At 42.5% G+C, this 19,343-nt stretch overlaps 4 protein-coding genes across 4 annotated transcripts; 1 reads left to right on the top strand and 3 right to left on the bottom strand.

Annotated features, from left to right (window-relative positions):
- Positions 1 to 7,248: 7,248 nt before the first annotated feature.
- On the bottom strand, positions 7,249 to 8,583 carry LOC103969213 (transcription factor TEOSINTE BRANCHED 1-like). Its single transcript, XM_009382687.3, has one exon. The coding sequence runs from the start codon at positions 8,420 to 8,422 to the stop codon at positions 7,427 to 7,429; it is 996 nt and encodes a 331-aa protein (XP_009380962.2). The 5' UTR covers positions 8,423 to 8,583; the 3' UTR covers positions 7,249 to 7,426.
- An 810-nt stretch (positions 8,584 to 9,393) lies between these two features.
- Positions 9,394 to 10,466, bottom strand: LOC103969212 (phospholipase A2 homolog 3). The gene is made up of 4 exons (XM_009382686.3): positions 10,243 to 10,466; positions 10,103 to 10,148; positions 9,890 to 10,012; positions 9,394 to 9,811 (listed from the first exon to the last, which is right to left on the bottom strand). The coding sequence occupies exons 1-4, from the start codon at positions 10,384 to 10,386 to the stop codon at positions 9,636 to 9,638; spliced, it is 489 nt and encodes a 162-aa protein (XP_009380961.2). The 5' UTR covers positions 10,387 to 10,466; the 3' UTR covers positions 9,394 to 9,635.
- A 4,142-nt stretch (positions 10,467 to 14,608) lies between these two features.
- LOC103969210 (protein ASPARTIC PROTEASE IN GUARD CELL 1-like) lies at positions 14,609 to 16,826 on the top strand. The gene is made up of 2 exons (XM_009382683.3): positions 14,609 to 16,410; positions 16,624 to 16,826. The coding sequence occupies exon 1, from the start codon at positions 14,825 to 14,827 to the stop codon at positions 16,397 to 16,399; it is 1,575 nt and encodes a 524-aa protein (XP_009380958.2). The 5' UTR covers positions 14,609 to 14,824; the 3' UTR covers positions 16,400 to 16,410; positions 16,624 to 16,826.
- Positions 16,827 to 17,151: 325 nt separating this feature from the next.
- LOC103969914 (lipid phosphate phosphatase 2-like) lies at positions 17,152 to 19,105 on the bottom strand. Its single transcript, XM_065088164.1, has 7 exons — positions 18,728 to 19,105; positions 18,566 to 18,653; positions 18,392 to 18,501; positions 18,216 to 18,309; positions 17,950 to 18,138; positions 17,806 to 17,865; positions 17,152 to 17,657 (listed from the first exon to the last, which is right to left on the bottom strand). Exons 1-7 carry the CDS (start codon positions 19,010 to 19,012, stop codon positions 17,452 to 17,454), a joined length of 1,032 nt encoding a protein of 343 aa, XP_064944236.1. The 5' UTR covers positions 19,013 to 19,105; the 3' UTR covers positions 17,152 to 17,451.
- Between the last annotated feature and the right edge of the window lie 238 nt (positions 19,106 to 19,343).

Raw genomic sequence — 19,343 nt, 5'->3', positions numbered from 1 at the left:
CATCGTCTTTCGACTACCAGAGATCTGCTTGTTTTTGCACTCAGTGGTTACATATCGACACCATGATTTCTGAGGATTTGATATATCATCATTGGTGATCGTTCATGTTGTTTCTGGCTGGCTTCAGAAGCAGAGTGTGATGTTCCTCGTGGGTCTGCTGGAATGTATAATAATAAGAATAATAATCATATGTTATTCTGAGAATTGAAAGTTAGAACAGAGGCTGTGAAAAGAAGAGTGGCACTCATGCTGATGCATCAAAATAGATGAGGCTGAGATTTTTTTTATTATTTTTTAAAAATATATCTTATCTTTTGACTTATCCTCTTTTTTTTTTTTTTTTTAAGTTTTGTAAAAAAAAAATCAATAGTTGTGGTATGAGAGTCTTCTACTTAGAAGATGACTAATTGGAGTATGTTGGTTAAAAAGAAAGGGAAGATCAGTATATCCAAATAATAATAATAATAATAATAATAAATATTAGAGAAAGTGTTTTTAATCAAATTCTTTCTATCTTCAAAAGTAAAAAAATTATCAATTTTGGATCATTAAATTGATAATTCCATTTATTTCATAAGGATTATGAAATTTGATAGAAAATAATTTTATTGAGTATGATGTGTAAAATCTTAATATTAATAAAAAAACAAAAAAGATCAAATAAAAAAGAATATATAAAAATATACAAGAGCTCTTTGTATGCTATAACAAATAATAGATGAATCCTTATTTTTCTAAATCATATCGACATCATCGTCGATAAAAGTTTAAAAAATATTAAAATATATGTTTGGAGGCACTAAAAAAGTTAAAAACTTTAAAGCGTCAAATTCTTCGATGTGACTTTAAAACTCTTATGATAAAATATTTTAAATCTATCACTCTATTTTTTCTCTCGAGAGTCTCTTTTATTATGAACCAAATAAGATCTGAAAACTTAAATGATCAAATAGTAGTAGGAAAAATTTACAGAGTTTATCTTCAAAATTTGATATGATTTATTACTACTATAAAAGAAGCAGAAGATACAAATTTTATTATCTTATGATAAATTAATAGACTCATTTTCAATTTATAAACAAAAAATGAATAGATCATACGAAACTTCAAAACATGCTTTTGGAAAGATAGCTCAAAAGAAAGACTAAAAGAAAATTTCAAAAATCTACATTATCAAATACCAACTTGTTGACATCTTTACAAAAGTCTTGGTGAAAAAAATATTTATTTTTTTGAAGACAGCCTTATGTTACAATTATTTTTGAATTAAAGGGGTGTGGTAAGTTTAATTTAGATAGTTAAGATTAGATGAGATTAAAGATAAGGATTTAGATTAAGATAAATAGATGAGGGTGAGGAAATTTCTTCTTTGTTTAAAAAAAAGATATATATTTTATCTCTTGACTAATATAAATAAATATTCTTGAATAAATCTAAAACATTACAGGTTGAAAGTATACTTCGTTTATTTTATTATCTATTGCCTCTTTATCTTAAAGTTCTTCGTAAAGCCAACACTTAATAAAACACAAGGAACTGATGATATCATCTGCAAGTGCAACACAAAGACATGGGAAATGTCTTCTTCGTCATCTAATCTACCTGGACGGCACAGTGGAAACAGCGGATTCCTTGAAGAGTCAATTAGAATGCATATAGGTAGATGCAAGACATAGTGGTATGCCTTGGTGGAATCCGAAGTGCAATTCAAGTCGTCGAAGGGAGAGTTCTTGGCGTCGAAGCATCATGGCATGTTTTAGTAGTTTTAGCTGTTCAACTCAGAGGAATGTCAAAGGAGGAGAGAGAAGCGAGATGGACGGTGGTATGACCATGGAATCCATTACCAGAAGCAGCAAATGAAAAGATCGACTTTGGTAATTATAGGATACCTGAGCTCCGAGTAGCCAACAAAGTATGAGTAGTTTAGGTGAAAGCATCTCGTCATCTTTCATCGAAAGAAAGTGGCCACCTTTCATCGCATCTGTATGTGGAATCAATCGTATGGTTTAGTGGAATCCATTACGTAAAACCATACCTTTTCCTCAGACCACTCTCTCTTCCTTTCCGCTGGTTATCCGTCTTCTTTATAGCATGGAATTGGAGCATCGAAGCTATAGGGCTTGTCATGCTACTAATTCTCTTCGTCTTCCATCATTCCAATGTTCTCTCTCTCTCTCTCTCTCTCTCTCTCTCTCTCTCTTATTTTGATGCACATAAAGAGAGAAGCTAAATAATAGCTAAACAACACTGCAAAGTCAAGCGAAAACCAGTGGGAATCTGAGAACCGTTGCAGCGGTGTTACAGGCTCAGACAAAGATGAAGTAAGCACCCGGAAAACATAAAGGTCATCGTTCCTTCTCCTCCAAAGCTGATGAGCATCGAGGCAAGGGGGAGGGATCAGGCAGCACCAATGACAAGGGGGAATTCATTCTTTGTGGAATGATGATGTAACAGCAATTTAATTCATATATCGATAAAATAATAAATCTGATTGATCTATGCATATTTTGCACATATAATAAGCTCTTACATGTCAAATAAATAAATATATATATATATATATATAAGAGAAAAAATATATTAAAAAAAAAGAGAAAATCATATTATTGAAGTTTACAAAATCTTAATTGAATATCTTAACGATTCATCTCTACAAAGACAGAAACATAGAAGCTTGTCACTCAAGCATGGCATAAAGAAATAAGACTCAAATCAATACTATCATCTTCAAAGAGAAAAGAATATCATATATTTGATATGATATGTGATTCTAGTTCAAGATAGATAATATCAAATATTTGATTTGATGCTTGATTCCAATTCAGTACTCGCTCTATCTATCTCCTACTCGGTGGGCACTACTATCCAAGAGAGAAGATGGTGGATCGATTCAGGTTAGGTTCGAGGCAAATGGAAATCATCTCGGGTCCGAATCTAAGCGTGCAAATGAACAACCCGATCTAAAGTGACGGGGCTGGGGACACTCAAACTCAGCTGCTGTTCACAGTTTTCTTTCTTGTTCTGCCTAAACAAAGTTTCTATGAATCTATATCTACAATAAAGCCGATCTCATCGATTTCAATTTCTTTTTCCTGTCAAATTTATGACGGCAATATATCTATCTTCTCACGGTGAATCTTTTTCGTTTCTCGTCTGCCACAAACAATAATACTACATCGCTAACAGTGGCCTTAGTACTGCTACGTACGTACAACTCCTCCGCAGGCAGGTGGTGCGATCGACACAACGCCGAGAGGTACATGCGCAGGTCGGCGTGCATTATCAACCTTTCGAGCGACGACGACCATTGGGGTTTCTCTTCTCTTCTCTTCACATTAATACAACCCAACAAGAACAGCTACCGCCAAACCCCCTCCCCGACCTCCCCCGCTGGCTCAAGGACAGATGAGCGGTACTGCACACAAAGTTCATCATTAGTTTCTTCTTCTTGAATCACGATAGCTGGGCATTGTTGCCTCCCAAACCCTACTTTACAGTACATTAATTCTCGAGGGTTTCCCGCAAGAGTTAAAGATCTCGACTGCAGTGCAGGAAAACCCAAAGCTGCTTCCTGCGTCTACAACTTGCAAGATGGATCCGAATGACCAGGGAAAGCTTCTTCTTTCTATCTCCTTTCTGGTTTGCGTATCGTAGAGTCTGCTCTTGGAATCCGACAGCCCTGCCGAACAAATGTAGGATATATATGCATTTCCACTGCTGGATTCAGTACCCTAATTCCTGGAATAACTCTTCTTCTTATTGTTGTTCTTCACTGGTTCTATCTGAAGTTGGATGCTTTTGCTAATGCTCTACTAGTCTCCTTTGCAAACTAACGAGTCATACAAATGTATCTGACAGTAAGCTATATATGTGTCTCAGATCTCAGATGTATCATACAGATATGTACGAGAGTAAGGTATTTTTGCTCTACTTGCTGGAAGATCAATTTCATTTTTGTTCAACCTTTGGTGATGCAATGTGTAAATAGACCTATCTATATCTTGTGCTACCTGTAGAAATAACTATTTGGAATTCCATCAAAGGATCTCTTCTATGTTTCTATGATATGAGGTTACAGTTCACTCCATCCACTGGATTTTGGGGTTAGGCATCACCAAGGTGCAGGTTGTAAGTACTTGAGATGGAGTACATATCAACCTAGTTTGACTAGTAGTACTTCATTTCTGCTCATAGAAAATAGTGTGGAGAGTACACAGGTTTATTGACAGGAGTTGAATATAATTAGTACCTAAGCAGCCTGCAACATATATTATAATAAACTGAAAAGTCAATTCAGATTAGGAGAAAAACCCATCATAAAACTTAGGTATTAAATTTGGTCACCTCAATAAAAAAAGTAAATTTCTATTACTGTTTGAAAGCTATTGGAACACTTTCTCCAAGCTCTTATTTTTCTTGGTTTCTATCAATTTTCTTCCTCCCTAGGTTTGCTTCCAATGAGCATACTATCTCCAAGGTTCTTTTATTCTCTCTTAGAATACCTTAAAGACATTTATCTCCAAAATTTTTCCCTTTTGTGTTCCCCTTTCTCCTCTCAATGTAATAATCCTCCTTTTATTTTAATTTTTTAATTAATATAGCTCATATAATCTATCTTCCATTCTATCTCTACATCATTCTATAGAGTAATGTTTCAAATATCGGTTATCCTTTTATTATTTTTTCGATGATACTAGACAGTGACATCTGACAAAGTATCAAACTGGGACTCGGATCCAGATTGGAGAGGGTTCATGAGAGCTTGTACAACAACAGATAAGCTTCACAAAAAAAGCCTCAAACTTTGTTTAATCAAGAATTTTGGATCACTCTTATACATGCACATCTAGGCTTTCTGGTTTGGACTAGTTCTTTCAGTTGTCTCATGGGCAAGCTTCTATTTCTCATAGATGAATTGTCAAGAAGTTCTATCCTAAAGATTCTAATTCAATGAAAAGATAGAAAGTTCTGAATATTATGTTATAGACATCTATATAAGCTCAATCTTAGTCATCCTTGTTGAGAAGCCATATGAAGACCTGTTGTCACTCTGACACATGTAGTAAGTCCTTGAACTGTACACTAATTTCATATGCGGATTTAAAAGCATGTTCAGATCTAGAGTTCAAGTTCTCTTGGCATTGGTATGTACACAATCAAAAGCTCTCTCTCTCTCTCTCTCTCTCTCTCTCTCTCTCACTCTCTCTCTCACTATTCACATATATATTGGTGAAATTAACATATATAAACAAACAGATTTACACAATAAATATATAAAAAAAGTATGCATATATATATATGAAGGAAAAACAGTCAAGACACTGTTGTGAATAATTTGTCCTAATGGTATTAAATCCAGAAGAGTGGTTCTTCCATAATGCTTGGTGCAATATGCAGTTAAGCTTTGCCGCATAGGATCAATTCTCAGATGTTGTGTATGCTGGTACTGTTTATCATGACATAATTTGATATAAACATTGTGGGTTCAGAATTTTCAAGGAAAATGAAGTAATACATATAATTAAATTCAATTCTTTCAGGTGCTATTAGGCACTATTCTGGAATAGAGAAGGTCAACTACTGATCAACAACAGTAGCCTTCTATGCATGCATGATGTATTGAGTAACACACATAAGCTCCTAATTGTTTCAACAGGATGTTGATCTTTTCTTAATTTCTTAAGATTGATCTTTTGAAAATTACCCCTTGCCAAATAACTCTTGTCTGTTGCTGGCAGCTGGTTCTTTACAAAGATTGACCAGTACTTTTAGGGTTCCCTAAGTCATATGAGATCATATATCTGATGGTCCATTGGTTGTTTACTGGTGACACATCGCAACTTTGATCACCTTGCATAGAAGAAAAATGGCGCTCACCGGTCATAACTAGATGAACATTTGAGTTACCATCCTAAGTTACATGAGGTATGTCATGCTCTCTTTTGAAGGTCCTAGCAAATTTCATCTCATACTCAGTTCAGTGGGTTATTTTGAGTATTTCTTTGGTATCACATTTTTACATGAGTGTTCAATTTATGCAACTGGACCAACTAGATGACCTTTGCTATATAAGTTGTTTGTTGCATGGTTTCTTTTCCATTGGCAAGTCAATGGAAACAAAGCCAATGTCTTCACCATTGGCTTTGTTATTACTGTAAGGATGTCCTGCTTATTAACCATATGTGTCAGTCATATGTTACAACAAACACAGTTGTGCCTTTTAACTTTGCCATAAATCTTTCTTGTTCCCACTATCAAGCTTTGTGATTAAAAATGAAAACAAAGAGCTAATGAAGATGATGTTACAGCTACAGCCACAGCCACAGCTGAATTGATTATTGTAGAGGATTATACGCACAATGAACTCATGCTATAGAATTAAATCTGTTCTGTTTGGAACAAATACATTTATTTGATCAGGTTAACTAGAACTGGAAACTCAGCTAGTGAGAAGATATATGGCACAAAGAAAAATAGCAAAATTATGTAGGAAACTGCGTAGCCATGCTGATGTATTAGAATTAGAATATGCAGTAGATATTACCAGCTTGATTTCTAGAAGTGTCCTTGACAAACAACTTTTGCTCAAAGAAAAATATCGGTAACAGTTTATGAAAATTATTTCATAAAAGAGGAATTTGAATGCTATGTTAGCTGAACTACTTAAGGCAATTGCAAATATCTGGTAGATGCTGTTCTTGACAGATTCTATGAATGTTCAAAATTCTTAGTTGCCACTAGATGTTCATGTATGAGACTAAACATGTTTACCAGGATAAAAGGATTTCACCAACCTATGCATTCTTGCTCTATTGACATCCAAAATTAATGCTTTGAAAATGAATTGTAGATTCAGAAGTTGTCATGGAAATAAAACTAATCTTTCTATGTTGATCAATCATAGCCTACTTGTGGGGAGTTTTTGTGCTTCTGATTAACTTGATCAGCTATTGGTTTTTCCTCTATTAATGGATCCATAACACAATCCAATATGGATCATACAATCACAATCTGAAATATTCATATTTGATTCTTACCCCCCTGTTTGGAGAGAAGCATTTGTATATATATTGCAGATTATCCTTGTCATGTAAGTTTTCAGAATCCTTTAAGACTGATGCAAATGTTTCGAAATCAGAGATACGGATTTTTGAAGTTGAATCTACATCTTCTAATACTTCAAATGTTGAATTGCAAGAAGATGTTTCTGAATACAGATGTCTAATCACCAAGTCAAAGAGGGAGCCGAAGAGAAAAATATACTTGCAATTGAAACAACCAGACAACTAATTATGTGTCCAAAGCAAAGATAATCGAATACAAAGATCGAGTTGGCATACCAGAAGAAAAGAAATCAGACTGACATAAAGCGTGTGAGGTTACATACTGTTGGTGATGATGGCCTCCCGAGGAACAAGAGATCAGCTTAGGGCATTCTTTCCATGTCTGATTGTTCTTGAAGGATGTTATCCATGTCGTTGCGGTCTGCAATCTTCTCGGAATAGCCAAAAATTGGGATCAGGCAGGGTCCATCTTGTGCTGGGAACTCGTAGTTTCTTTGATCGGATAACCTAATGCGCTGTGTGTGAGAGGAAGAACGTTGTCTCGCTTCCATTTCAGCTATGGATCCTAACAAGGATGAACTCAAGTTGAGCAAATGTGAACCTTCGTTCCTGGTGGCATGAGATGCAATTGTTGAGGACAATAACCACATTCTTCTCTTCTCTGTTGTCCTCTCCCTTGCCGTTGCCCTTGCTTTGGCCCTCGACTCCCGGGCGCGCATCAGATTAGACCCGGCATTCCCTGAGGGCTTGATCAATTGCTTCTCGTTCTTGGAATTCTTGACTGACGTGGCAGTGACCAATTTGGTCGTCGACTTGCCTTGGGAGTCGGATTCCATGGTCGATTTCTCCAACCCTAGAGTGAAGGACGCTGGGCTTTGGATGCCAAGGCCACCAAGTTGGGGATCGGAGATGGCGGTGAGTTCTTGGATGGCGTGTTTGGACATGTTGAAGAGCCATTGCACTGTCTTGCTGCCCTGGTCGAAGCCGAGCATGTCCTGGAGATCAAAGAACTTGCGGGCCACCTCATTGGAGAGCCGTATTCGACGATCTCTTGGTCCCTTTGCGGTGAGTATCTTGCTGTTCCTATCATTTCTCCACGATCTTTTACGGGTAAAGCTTCCACTGCGTTTCTTCCTCATCAATGGTGAAGCAGTAGCCAAAGAATTATCGACAGGAGGAAGAGATGGGGGAGAGGGTAAAGGAACTGCGCCAGTCACAGCACCGAGAGGAAGGGGAAGGCCGTCGGAAGCAAAGATCGGGAAGTAGGGGTTGCTTGGAGGAGGAATAGGGTTGAGCTCAAGTTGCTTACCGAAAGGCTTCTCTAAGGGGTTTGAGCAGTGAGGGAAAGGTAACATCATGTGCTTGGAATGAAGTGGTCTCAGACAAGCAAGTGCTGAGATAGGGCAGACAATGCAACCCAACGTGAAAGAATGGGATCGAGGAAGACAGATCTCAGTACCTTACCTTGAAGGAGCTCCACAGCATGATCCTGTAGAACCCCCCCCACGCCCACCCCCACCCCCACCCCCACCCCCACTCTTCTCAGCTCAAGAACTACGGATAGGAGAAGCTGGAAATAAGAAGACAATGGTGAGAGGAAGGGAATAAGGATATTGAATCAAGTACGCCATCACTTTCCATAAAGCTTGCAAACCTCCTTTTCCCCCTTCGCTTTCCTCTTTGACACCCCATCTCTTACTAAACCAAAGAGTTGGTAGATGAAGAAACGCAATTAGTCCTTTCACCATCATCATCATCTATATATATACTTCAGCTTTCCATTTATGCATGCGGCTTATCTCTTGACACTAATCGCGTTGTTCCTTCGTCCACGCACATGGCATATGGTTCCACAACGGGAGGACATCGTTGGATGCGGAAAAGAAATGGAAGACTACGTCGAGATGCTCTCGTGGCCACTTTTCTCGTTGCCCTCAGGGAATTAAGTCCATATAATTGTTCCTCATCTTGTCGTGTTCTTGCTGAAAGGTAGAAGAACCAATGGTCTTGATTTCCTTTTGGTGGTGAAGAGCTTGCAGAAGAAGAAGAAGAAGAAGATGGGCCTCCATGAGCTGTCTCTCCTACGGCACCAAAGTTGGAGCCCTAGTAAGGCTGGAAAATGAACTCATGCACTCGATTCTCGTTGTCGAATTATGATGATCACCCATCCAGGGAGAGCATGGTAAAAGAACAGAGATCCAATCAAAATAAAGGGATTTTTATCTTTGATCATCTCAAAGAGAAATTTAATCTCCAGTTGGTCATGTTAATGACTCTATGCTTCAGCCAGTGTTCATCGTATGCACTATACTATGCCTTCTGCAGGCCCTGAGACAAAGGGATCACTCTATATAAAAGCTACAGAACAAACAAGTCCAGTAACATGCACCATAACAAAATGAAAGAGATACTCGTAGAAAAGACAGACAGAGTTGGACACAAGTCTTCTGCTCATGAGCTATGGATAAGATGAACCGAGGACAATAAGTGATGTAACATTGCAAACTTTATGGAGGGAGATGTGATCTCACATAAACAACGTACAGTAAATTGATTCACCCCTTGTTTCTCCTATGGCTTGTGAAGAACCCTTCCGGCTAACAAGGCGGCTTCTATCACCAGAGTCATCACCTCCACCACCTCCTCCACCATGCATTTGTTCCCCTTGAACGTTCCCTTACCGGACGCCCTCACCGCCGCGATGCAGTCGAGGAAGTTCTCGTTGCACTCCTGGCTCAAGTAATCATCTGCGACCCCAACACCGCTGGTTAGCAGCCAAGCAAGCATCACTGATCACAACGCAAGGAAACGGGGGAAGACAGTACGCTTGGATTGGACGCAGGCATCGTGCACCATGCAGCAGGCGTCAAGAGCATCACATGGCTTCTCCCCTGGGCAACCGCTGTACAGGATGCCACAATACTTGCCATATTTCAACAAGGGTGGCACTTGAATGACATGTGTATGCTATATGTTAATTCCTTAGATCTGATGTCGGTGATGTATCAAGCAAGCAAAGGGCGAGATCGATCTCTTACCGGTGCAATGATCAGACTGGCACTTCCTGCTGCACTGCTGCTTGCTCTGCAGAGAAGACAACCAACCTAATGGAATCCGAGTAATCCAATATTGAAATAAGGAGAAGAAGAGCAAGAGGAAAAAGGTGATTGATTCGGACCGCAGTGAGGCCGGAGTTGACAGACTGGACGCCGATGTTGAGGCCATGGAGTGGCGTGGCGGAGAAGAGCAGCAGCGCGAGAAAGGGATTGAGGATCGTGACGGCCAGCTTCAGTGACAGCAGGCGCGTCGTCCTTCCGGCCATCCCGAACTCACGCGCGAGAAGGCAAGAGATGAGGAGTCCGGCGGATGGGAGGGCAATTGGTGAACTCGGAGGACTTGTGCTGGCTTTGTATTTTGCCGGGGGACACTGACGACGATGTGCTGGATTTTGTCCGATCTGTCTCGTGAATGAGCATGGTTTTTGTGGCGCATTCACCTACTGCCACCGAATCAACTTCCAAGGAAAAGACTTGCACTCGATCCTCCATATATATATATATATATATATATATATATATATATATATATATATAAGCTCCCCACGACGAAAGCTACGACTCAAAAACGGAAGAAGGAAAACGACAAAACAAGAGGCGGAACGATTCATGTGGGCGGTGGAATAAAAGAAAGCAAGGAGGAGACCAGGCGCCGTGGCGATCGCCGGCAATCGTTCTTCGACGGAAACAGGATGCGTCGCCCTACTAATTGTTCTTCGATCCGTAAAGAACATACTCTTATTGCAGGGTCTCTGGTTCTTGAATCGGTCTCTAACACCAAAGAGGTGTAGGAAATCAACGGCGGTGGAATCAAGAAAGCATGAGAGAGAGAGAGAGAGAGAGAGAGAGAGAGAGAGAGATCTTGACATATTGTTCCTGCATGAAGTATCATGAGCAGATCAAAGGAACATCCTTTTGTTGATGGGTTTCTGGTTCTTGAATAGTGCTCTAACCCAGATGAGGGATTGGATGGTCGTTCCTCCTCCTCTTCCACCTCCGTTTCCTCCCCAAGAACCAGGTATTACAACTTTACCAAGTTCCTCTTGTCTTTCGTTCTTCTTTTACGATCGTTTTAGACCAACAGAGTGGAAACAAGGGATTTCTTGTCTTGATCGTTTATTCTCTCATAATTTCATCAACAGCTTATGGACGATTACTTGGAAATCCTCGAGAATGTCTCCTTCGCTCTACTTCGCCGTTAGGGCTTGTTTGATAGGACAATTTGTTCCTTTTTTTTCCCCAAATTCTTCGCCTTTAGCCTGTCATATTGTTCCTTGGGTGGACTAATCAAATTCTGCAATATGGCCATATATTATTACGGCATCAATCTGGTTCTAAGCGACGGGAGTAACTCTCCTAATCTTTCAGCCATTGAATCTCTGTTCCCTCAAGTCGGGGGAATCTTTTTATGCATCACGTGATAGCCAAGTGGTAATGTGCTTTGCTAGAATTTTTGGGGCTCAGAGCTATCTGATATGGGCATAGCTTCCTTGAAACATGAATAACCACAAGATTTGTCAAGAAGTCTTTAACTGCTGCAAGCCTGCAAGTTAGAGTCTTAAGTGATAGGGCAGAAGAAGGGTGGGGATGGGTAGGAGCATAGCGATAAAGGACCACCAAAAATGAAGGGACATGTTGGATATTTAGTAATCTAACGTGAGCACCCAGATAGAAGCAATTACAGGTGATGGAAGCTAATGTCATATATTTGTAACTTTGACTGCATGAATATGAGAGATTCTGGCCCCATAGTAATTAAACTTCTTCTTCTAAAATAAAAGTAATTAAACTAATCTATGACATTGATTTTACATGAACACAAATGATGGTGTCGCCTATATATGTCTCAAAGAAGATAGATTGTTGTTATATATAACGTTCATTCTCTTGTGCAAATTTAGCTAAGTGGACTTAGGTTTTAACCGTGGCTTCCATTCTTTCGGAAATGGAGTAGGGAAATAAGACCTTGTTTGTACAGTGTCAGCAAAGAGATTGTGTTCACACACTAGAACATTATAACATCATAGTAAGCAGGTTGTTGTATAATGCTTGTGTGTATTTTTAGAGAATGCACAGTGGTTGTGAAATGCTCAAGCCCTGAGCTGCATGCCGCCAATTCATTATCATGATATGTGTTGTAGGATAAACAGCAAACAAAAAGTAGGTTATTCATTGTCTTATCTGTTCTTCGCTTCTAATAATTTGATGTCTGTGCTCCACTAAGTTACACATGTCGGTTGCTACATCCAGTTTTTTCCCTTTTTTATTTTTTGCACATGTAAGTTTCAAGCATAACTTGTTAAGTATCCCAAGTTACTTTCTGATTGAACTTAGAGAAGATGGATCCTTGAAACAGCCAAAGGATCTATCTATATATATGCGTGGCCATGGTTTGCGTAACTATTATGCTTAATTAACATTTCATGTAGTACAGTAGGAATTGAGTTTAATTATTGTTGTAATGTCGGTAACCTGTAAATGTCTTATACTGATATTCGAGTGTTTTTGTTTGTGTTTGCAGAAAATCTTCTGATTTTCCTTTCTTTTCTCTATGACTTCATGAAATAGATACCTGTAAATGTCTTATAGTGATGTTTGAGCCTTTTCATTTGCCTTTGGAGAAATTCTTCTGATTTCCCTTTCTTTTTCTCTATGGCCACATGAAATAGGTTCTGGCTTTAAAAATTTTCATCATCAGATAACTCCTAGTAGTAGCGGTTGGGAACTTTTTGTTTTGGAGCCTTTTCAGTGATTTCTTATTACAGTTTTGAGAATTAATCTTCCAATTTAAGGTATCTTTTGGCTTGCATGTGTTGGATGCTGCTGAGCTTTCATGGAGTAAGCTTATGTTTATGTAATTTTTTGTGTGCTCTGTAGTAAAATTTCATTTCTTATCTTGGTGCTTTGCACTAAACATCTAAGATTTTGGAAATCAATCCTGATTCTCAATTGATTTAGCAAAGTAATTTTTTGTGTTTATTGCTGGCATATTCAGTTTGTGTCCTCCCTCCATTTTTTTCTGTTAAGATTGTAGACATTATTAGTTGAACAGTTGTGCACATCATATCGCATTTGCTGCTTGTGTATCAGACAAGTCCCACAACTAATATAATAAAAAGAATTTGTACCATCTATTTCTGTTTTATGAGTGGATAATTTTACTGGAATATTAAGGTTTTTTTTTTTAATGTGTATCAGGTCTTGAGATTGGTAAAATTTTGCATATTATGGTTCATTGATAAGGACTAAACTCAGAACATGTGTCATGTCATATCGATCATGAGAAGCATTATTGCAAATTTGCACTGGTTTGTAGATGATTCAGAACTGGTGTTTTGGCAACTAAATGAGTCCAATGCCTTTTTTTTTTTTTTTTTACATACAGAACTCTTCCAACTGGGGCCAGTTTTCTTCTCCAAATATTCTCTATGCATGATAAGAGAGGGAAGGCATCTTTCCAAAACAGAAGTGAGTGATCCTTCTTCTTCTTTGAAACGAATAGTTTGATGTCATATTGCTGCTCAATTATATTATTTCTCATACCTATCCATGAATGACACTCACTGTTCCACCTTGATTTTGGTCCTATTTAATGTTAAGCAGGTACCGTTTCCAGATTTCTTCTTGTGTGCCTTTACACGAGAACTGAGCATTGCGAGTGCAGGTTGCCTGTTGGACCAACAATGGGCCGGGCGCCCTCAGCCGCACGCTGCATCTCATGATGTCATGCATGCATTAGCACTGTTTGTGAACCTGGGAAGGCCACTTTGAGGTGGGGCAAGGAGTTATCACGAGCTTACAAGACATGGATGCCATGTGTGGCTATCAAACCTGCCTATTAATTGCCTGGCCGGGGTAATTTTACTATCATCCTTCCGAACCGGAGAAAGAGGAGGTTGGATCTGGGAGGGGGACCAGCGACTTAATTCCATTGTCGAGTCTCAAATGGACGGATCCATAGAGGGGCCTTGCTCTGCGGGCATACGTGTCCAGTCCAAACAGACGTGACGGGTTCAAATGCCACATTTTGGTGGATCACTTTGGTCGGGGACGATGGCCTCTGTGTGCCTTCGAAGGAGAGGGGCCCTTTCAATTAAAAAGGTGGGGCCCGTTGCTTCCAAGGGTACAATGATTTAAGATCAGGTGCGGTCTAAAGCGCAAGAAAACGATGATGAGATCCCTTCATCATGATGTGACATTGACGGTTGAGGATGGATGCCTTTTGGTGGTGTTTGCCCTTTGTATCAGCATCATCATCATCATGGCATGTCCATAAAATAAAATAAAAAGCGTATCCAACTTTTAACATGATTTACCGGAGTAAATAGCACCACCACTGGCCTTTATGTCCAAATAAAATATTTATAAAACGCAACAAGTTATTTTATATATATTTTTCATCTTATTTTCAAGATCACCCAAGTTGAAAAAGAAGCAACGGATCTTCTCTCTCCATCAAGCCCAAGAGTTGCAAGGCTAAAACCCTACACACACTCTCTCTCTCCTCGCCACCGCCCCGTCCTCTTCAATCACCCCAAACCGACGCCGATGACGTGACCCCATTTACCATTCGTTGCCGTTGCCTTCCTTTCCGTCCATTAAATTCGCTTCTGCAGCAATCTACTCCACTCCTCGGCCATCTCTTAGACTCTCTCCTCATTCGCTCACCACCTAGCCACTGCTGTTGTCATCCTTGCAGGTCTGATGGCGGAGGACGGCACCCACCGCCACCGCTTCCTTCTCTTTCTGCTCTCCCTACTCGCGTTCTCCACCTCCTCAGCCGTTGCCCGTCACTTACCGCCGCGGAGCACCCGGTCGACTACGACAGCCACCCTCGACGTTTCCGCCACCCTAGCCCTGGCCCTCCGTGCCCTTTCCTTCGACCCCGTCTCCTCCCACCACCCCCTCTCCCATAATATTTCCTCCTCCGCCATCTCCCTTCCCCTCCACTCCCGCGACTTCCTCCCCTCCTCCGACGGCCACCGACACCCGGACTACAAGGCCCTGACCCTGGCCCGCCTCCGCCGCGACGCCGCCCGCGTCCGCTCCATCGCGGCCCGCGCAGCCCTCGCCGTCGGCGGCGTCGCTGCTTCCGATCTGAAGCCCATCGCCGAGGAGAAGGCGCTTCCGATCGCTGCCGCAGACTCGATCGAGGGTCCTGTCGTCTCTGGGACCAGCCTGGGGAGCGGCGAGTACTTCTCCCGGGTCGGGGTCGGCAGCCCTGCCAAGCCGCTCTACATGGTTCTCGACACCGGCAGTGACGTCAGCTGGATTCAGTGCGCCCCCTGCGCCGACTGCTACCAGCAGACCGACCCCGTCTTCGATCCCTCCGCTTCATCCTCCTACGTCCCCCTCTCCTGCGATTCCTCCCAATGCCGCTCCCTCGACATATCCGCCTGCCGGAACTCCTCTTCCTCCATCGCCGCCGCCGCCACCACATCCGGCAGAGGCGGTAGCGAGGGGAACTGCCTGTATCAGGTCTCTTACGGAGACGGATCTTACACCGTTGGGGACTTCGCCACGGAGACGGTGACCCTCGGCGGGTCGGATCCGGTGTCCGGCGTCGCCATCGGGTGCGGCCACGACAACGAGGGCCTGTTTGTCGGTGCGGCCGGGCTGCTCGCCCTCGGCGGTGGACCCCTCTCCTTCCCCTCCCAAATCTCGGCCCGCTCCTTCTCCTACTGCCTCGTGGACCGCGACTCCCCTGCCTCCTCCACCCTAGATTTCAGCGCCGCCTCCGCCGCTTCCCACTCCGTCGCTGCTCCCGCCGTGACCGCACCCCTCCTCCGCAACCGCCGGCTCGAGACCTTCTACTACGTCGGTGTGACCGGTATCAGCGTGGGCGGTGAGATGCTGTCCATCCCGCCTTCGGCCTTCGCGGTGGACGAGAGCGGGGCCGGCGGCGTGATCGTGGACTCCGGCACAGCGGTGACGCGGCTACAAGAGGGGGCGTACTCGGCGCTGCGGGACGCCTTCCGGGCAGGCACGGCATCGCTGCCGTCGGCCTCGGGAGTGTCGCTGTTCGACACGTGCTACGACCTGTCGTCCAGGACGAGCGTGGAGGTACCGACGGTGGGGTTCCACTTCCCAGGCGGCCGGGAGCTGCGGCTGCCAGCGAAGAACTACCTGATCCCGGTGGACGGCGCGGGCACCTACTGCCTAGCCTTCGCCCCGACCTCGGCGCCGCTCTCCATCATCGGCAACGTGCAGCAGCAGGGGACACGTGTCAGTTTCGACCTTGAGAACGCGTCGGTAGCCTTCACCCCCAACAAGTGCTGAGGCGCGCACTGGTAAGCAAGCAATTAGTTAGTAGTAGAAGTAATGATGATGGTAGTAAGAGTGATTGAGAACCAGATGGAATGAGGACAAAAGTCCAGCCTGTCAAGTAGTGTTTCAAATCTCTTTTTTCTTTTGTTTTTTGTTTTTTTTACGTTCGTAATTCTTTTCTTTTTCTTTTTTTCGGTTCTCCGCTTTTACTCACTGCATTGGATGTTCGCTTTTAGCGCCGTGAAGTTGGTACATGTTGAGTGTTGCTCGACGGCGACGGGACGGAATGGCGACGGAGCATAGCTAGTTGATAGTGCCCCTTTAGGAGCTTCCCGTGGATTGAGGTGATAGAACTTATTACGTACTGTTGTCTGTTTGTTGGGGTTGTTTAATGGTTGTTGGGGGCAATTAATGCTGTTAAAGGTTGGTGGACGTTCAATTCGGCATGCAGTAGTAGCTGGTCACTTTATATCTTACCGCCACAGTAAAAAATGTTCATACATGTGTGTGTGAGCGTGTAGTGCATGTCGAGTAACTACATGGAATAAGGTGAGGGACCAGATGGAAGGAATGAGAGGGGGGATGATGAGCGAGCACATGGGTGGGTGGTACTCCGGTCTCCCTCCGTAGGGACGTCCGGGCGCAAAACCGTGGAATTGACCACGGAATCTGGCGATGTCATCATATTGTGTTGTTCCTATCCGCCGTGATCTTCGCCTTTTTGGCTGGAAGATAAATCGCTGGAAAACGGCTTGAAGTTTCCTAAAGTCAATTAAATAATCGTCTGTCGCTGTAGGCTGCCTGATTGTGGTGGAGAACGAGAACAGATATAGAAGGAGAACTCGATTTTATTATTATTTTTTGAATTGGAATATCTAGAACAGGTGAATTTTGAGGATGCGAGTTATGATTCGAGGATGATAAATACGTATTTATCATTTTTCGTTTTAGTTTGTTCCAGTAAATGATTGAATCGATAGAGTGCTCGATAATGAAACGTCCGATAGTTTTGTCTGCAGCAGATCGTTCCACAATAGGAATACAGAAAGGTCGTAGATATCATATTACACTCGTTCTTCAGGCAACATATCTCTCATGCCAGCTGCATCCATGTCTTCTGCGGTACTCGCGTCACCACCTTCGTCTTCACATGAACCATTGCGAGTTCCCAACCCTACCTCAGACTCACTCGTGTTCCCCCTCGTCCTCCATGTCCGACCACCGTTCCTTGTCTCAGTCGACACCTGCAAGTATGCATGCGTCCCCCAACCTGAAAACAATTAGTATGGTCTTGCTGAGTGGACTGCATTTCCCACTATGTAATGCATGCCAAATTAACATAGATTTGATTCATCACTTTCAGGAGAGATCTAATAAGACACACATTTCTTCTAATTTTAAGCTACGAAGGAACACACCATGTATGTGATGCGGCGGTGGATAGAACTGCAGGTAACAACACGAACCCACCACTATTCCTGCATGAATACGGACGACAATCTCAACAATCCTGTCCTGTGAATTCATAGCAAACGATGACAATCGAACGCAGAGATACGAACCTAAAAGACCACCAGCAAACACATCTCCCCAGTGATGTAAGTAATCATTCACCAGGGAGATCGACACCATGCACGCAACCAGTGGAGGAAGAAACACGAGGCAAAGCTTTGCGATGTGACCTCTGCGATCAAAAGCTTGGATCTTTCCTGCCAGGTACCAGGAGAAGAAGCCTAAGCCTGCAAATGACCCTGCGTGAAGATGGAAGCACTAGTCATTTGCAGCGACGACCATGAAAGGAAGCTTCGGTGATGCATCTATCACCTACATGAAGCATGGCCACTTGGAAAGCTTTTATGGCCATCTTTTATCATTCCCTTTAGCCCGTGGCATATAGCCCGTGTTGTGACGCTGTCATACACCTGCATATCTCATGTATAGCAGCAACGCAGAGAGAGAGAGAGAGAGAGAGAGAGAGAGAGAGAGAGAGAGAGGATGAAGCACCTCTTTTCCATCAGGAAAGCAACGCCAGAAGAAGTCCGGACGAGGCCGGCCAACCGCGTCCTTGACGGCGTCGGTCACCATCCCCGACACAAGCACCGAGTACAAGATGCCTGAGTGATTCATACGTCGTCAGCTAAATCGTAACAAGATGAATCTGGAAACGATTAATTTTACCTAGGATTGCATGATGCAGATCATAAACATCCCTTCTTCTGAAGTAGATAGCTACAAAGACCAGACAAGGAAACAGGACGGCGATGATCTGCAACACAACGAAGGACTTCGCAGAGCTCAAAGTAACTGTCTTGTTTGGATGGAGTCAAAGCAAGAACATACAGGAACAGCCCAGAATGGCACTGTGGTGCTGCTCTTCAGTGGGTACTTGAGATCGGCCATCATGTCCTTCCCAACGAAGCGATCAAATGGATCGACAACATAGAACACGAGCTCAAGCGCTCCGAGGAGAATCAGCATAATCCAGTCATGCAGGTGGAACCTCGCCACCTTTACTCCATGAGACGCTACCGTGTGAGCACCCAACTCAGTATCTTCCATTAACCTTGGCTTCTTTCTTCTCGCTGGGAAATGAAAGCTAAGCATAAATTGCTCTGTTTCTGACATATTATGTTCGTCTCAATCAGCATTTACTGCTATTAAGAAACAAAGATAAAATCCGAAATAGAACACATCGAACTCACTGGTTCACGCACCTGATGAAACGTACACGATCGACTTCTGTAGTTCACGGAAACAAAGGAAGCTTGCTCCATTTCCAGATCAATACGCGGTTCCAAGTAGAACAGCCTTTTGCTGCTCGTGTACACGCGTGCTCCGCTTCCTGTCAACGCGCGTCATCTCAACCGTTTGCAGTAGAGAGTCGAGAGCTATTCGTGGCGATGTAGCGACCGTTCCTTCCCTCTGATGTGTGGTATGATTGATGGAGTGAGCAAAC

The sequence above is a fragment of the Musa acuminata genome, chromosome BXJ1-10 (assembly GCF_036884655.1).
Source record: "Musa acuminata AAA Group cultivar baxijiao chromosome BXJ1-10, Cavendish_Baxijiao_AAA, whole genome shotgun sequence".
NCBI classification, from domain to species: Eukaryota; Viridiplantae; Streptophyta; class Magnoliopsida; order Zingiberales; family Musaceae; genus Musa; species Musa acuminata.
The sequence above is the reverse complement of the archived record's forward strand: the minus strand, read 5'-3'. Positions and strand labels throughout refer to the sequence as shown.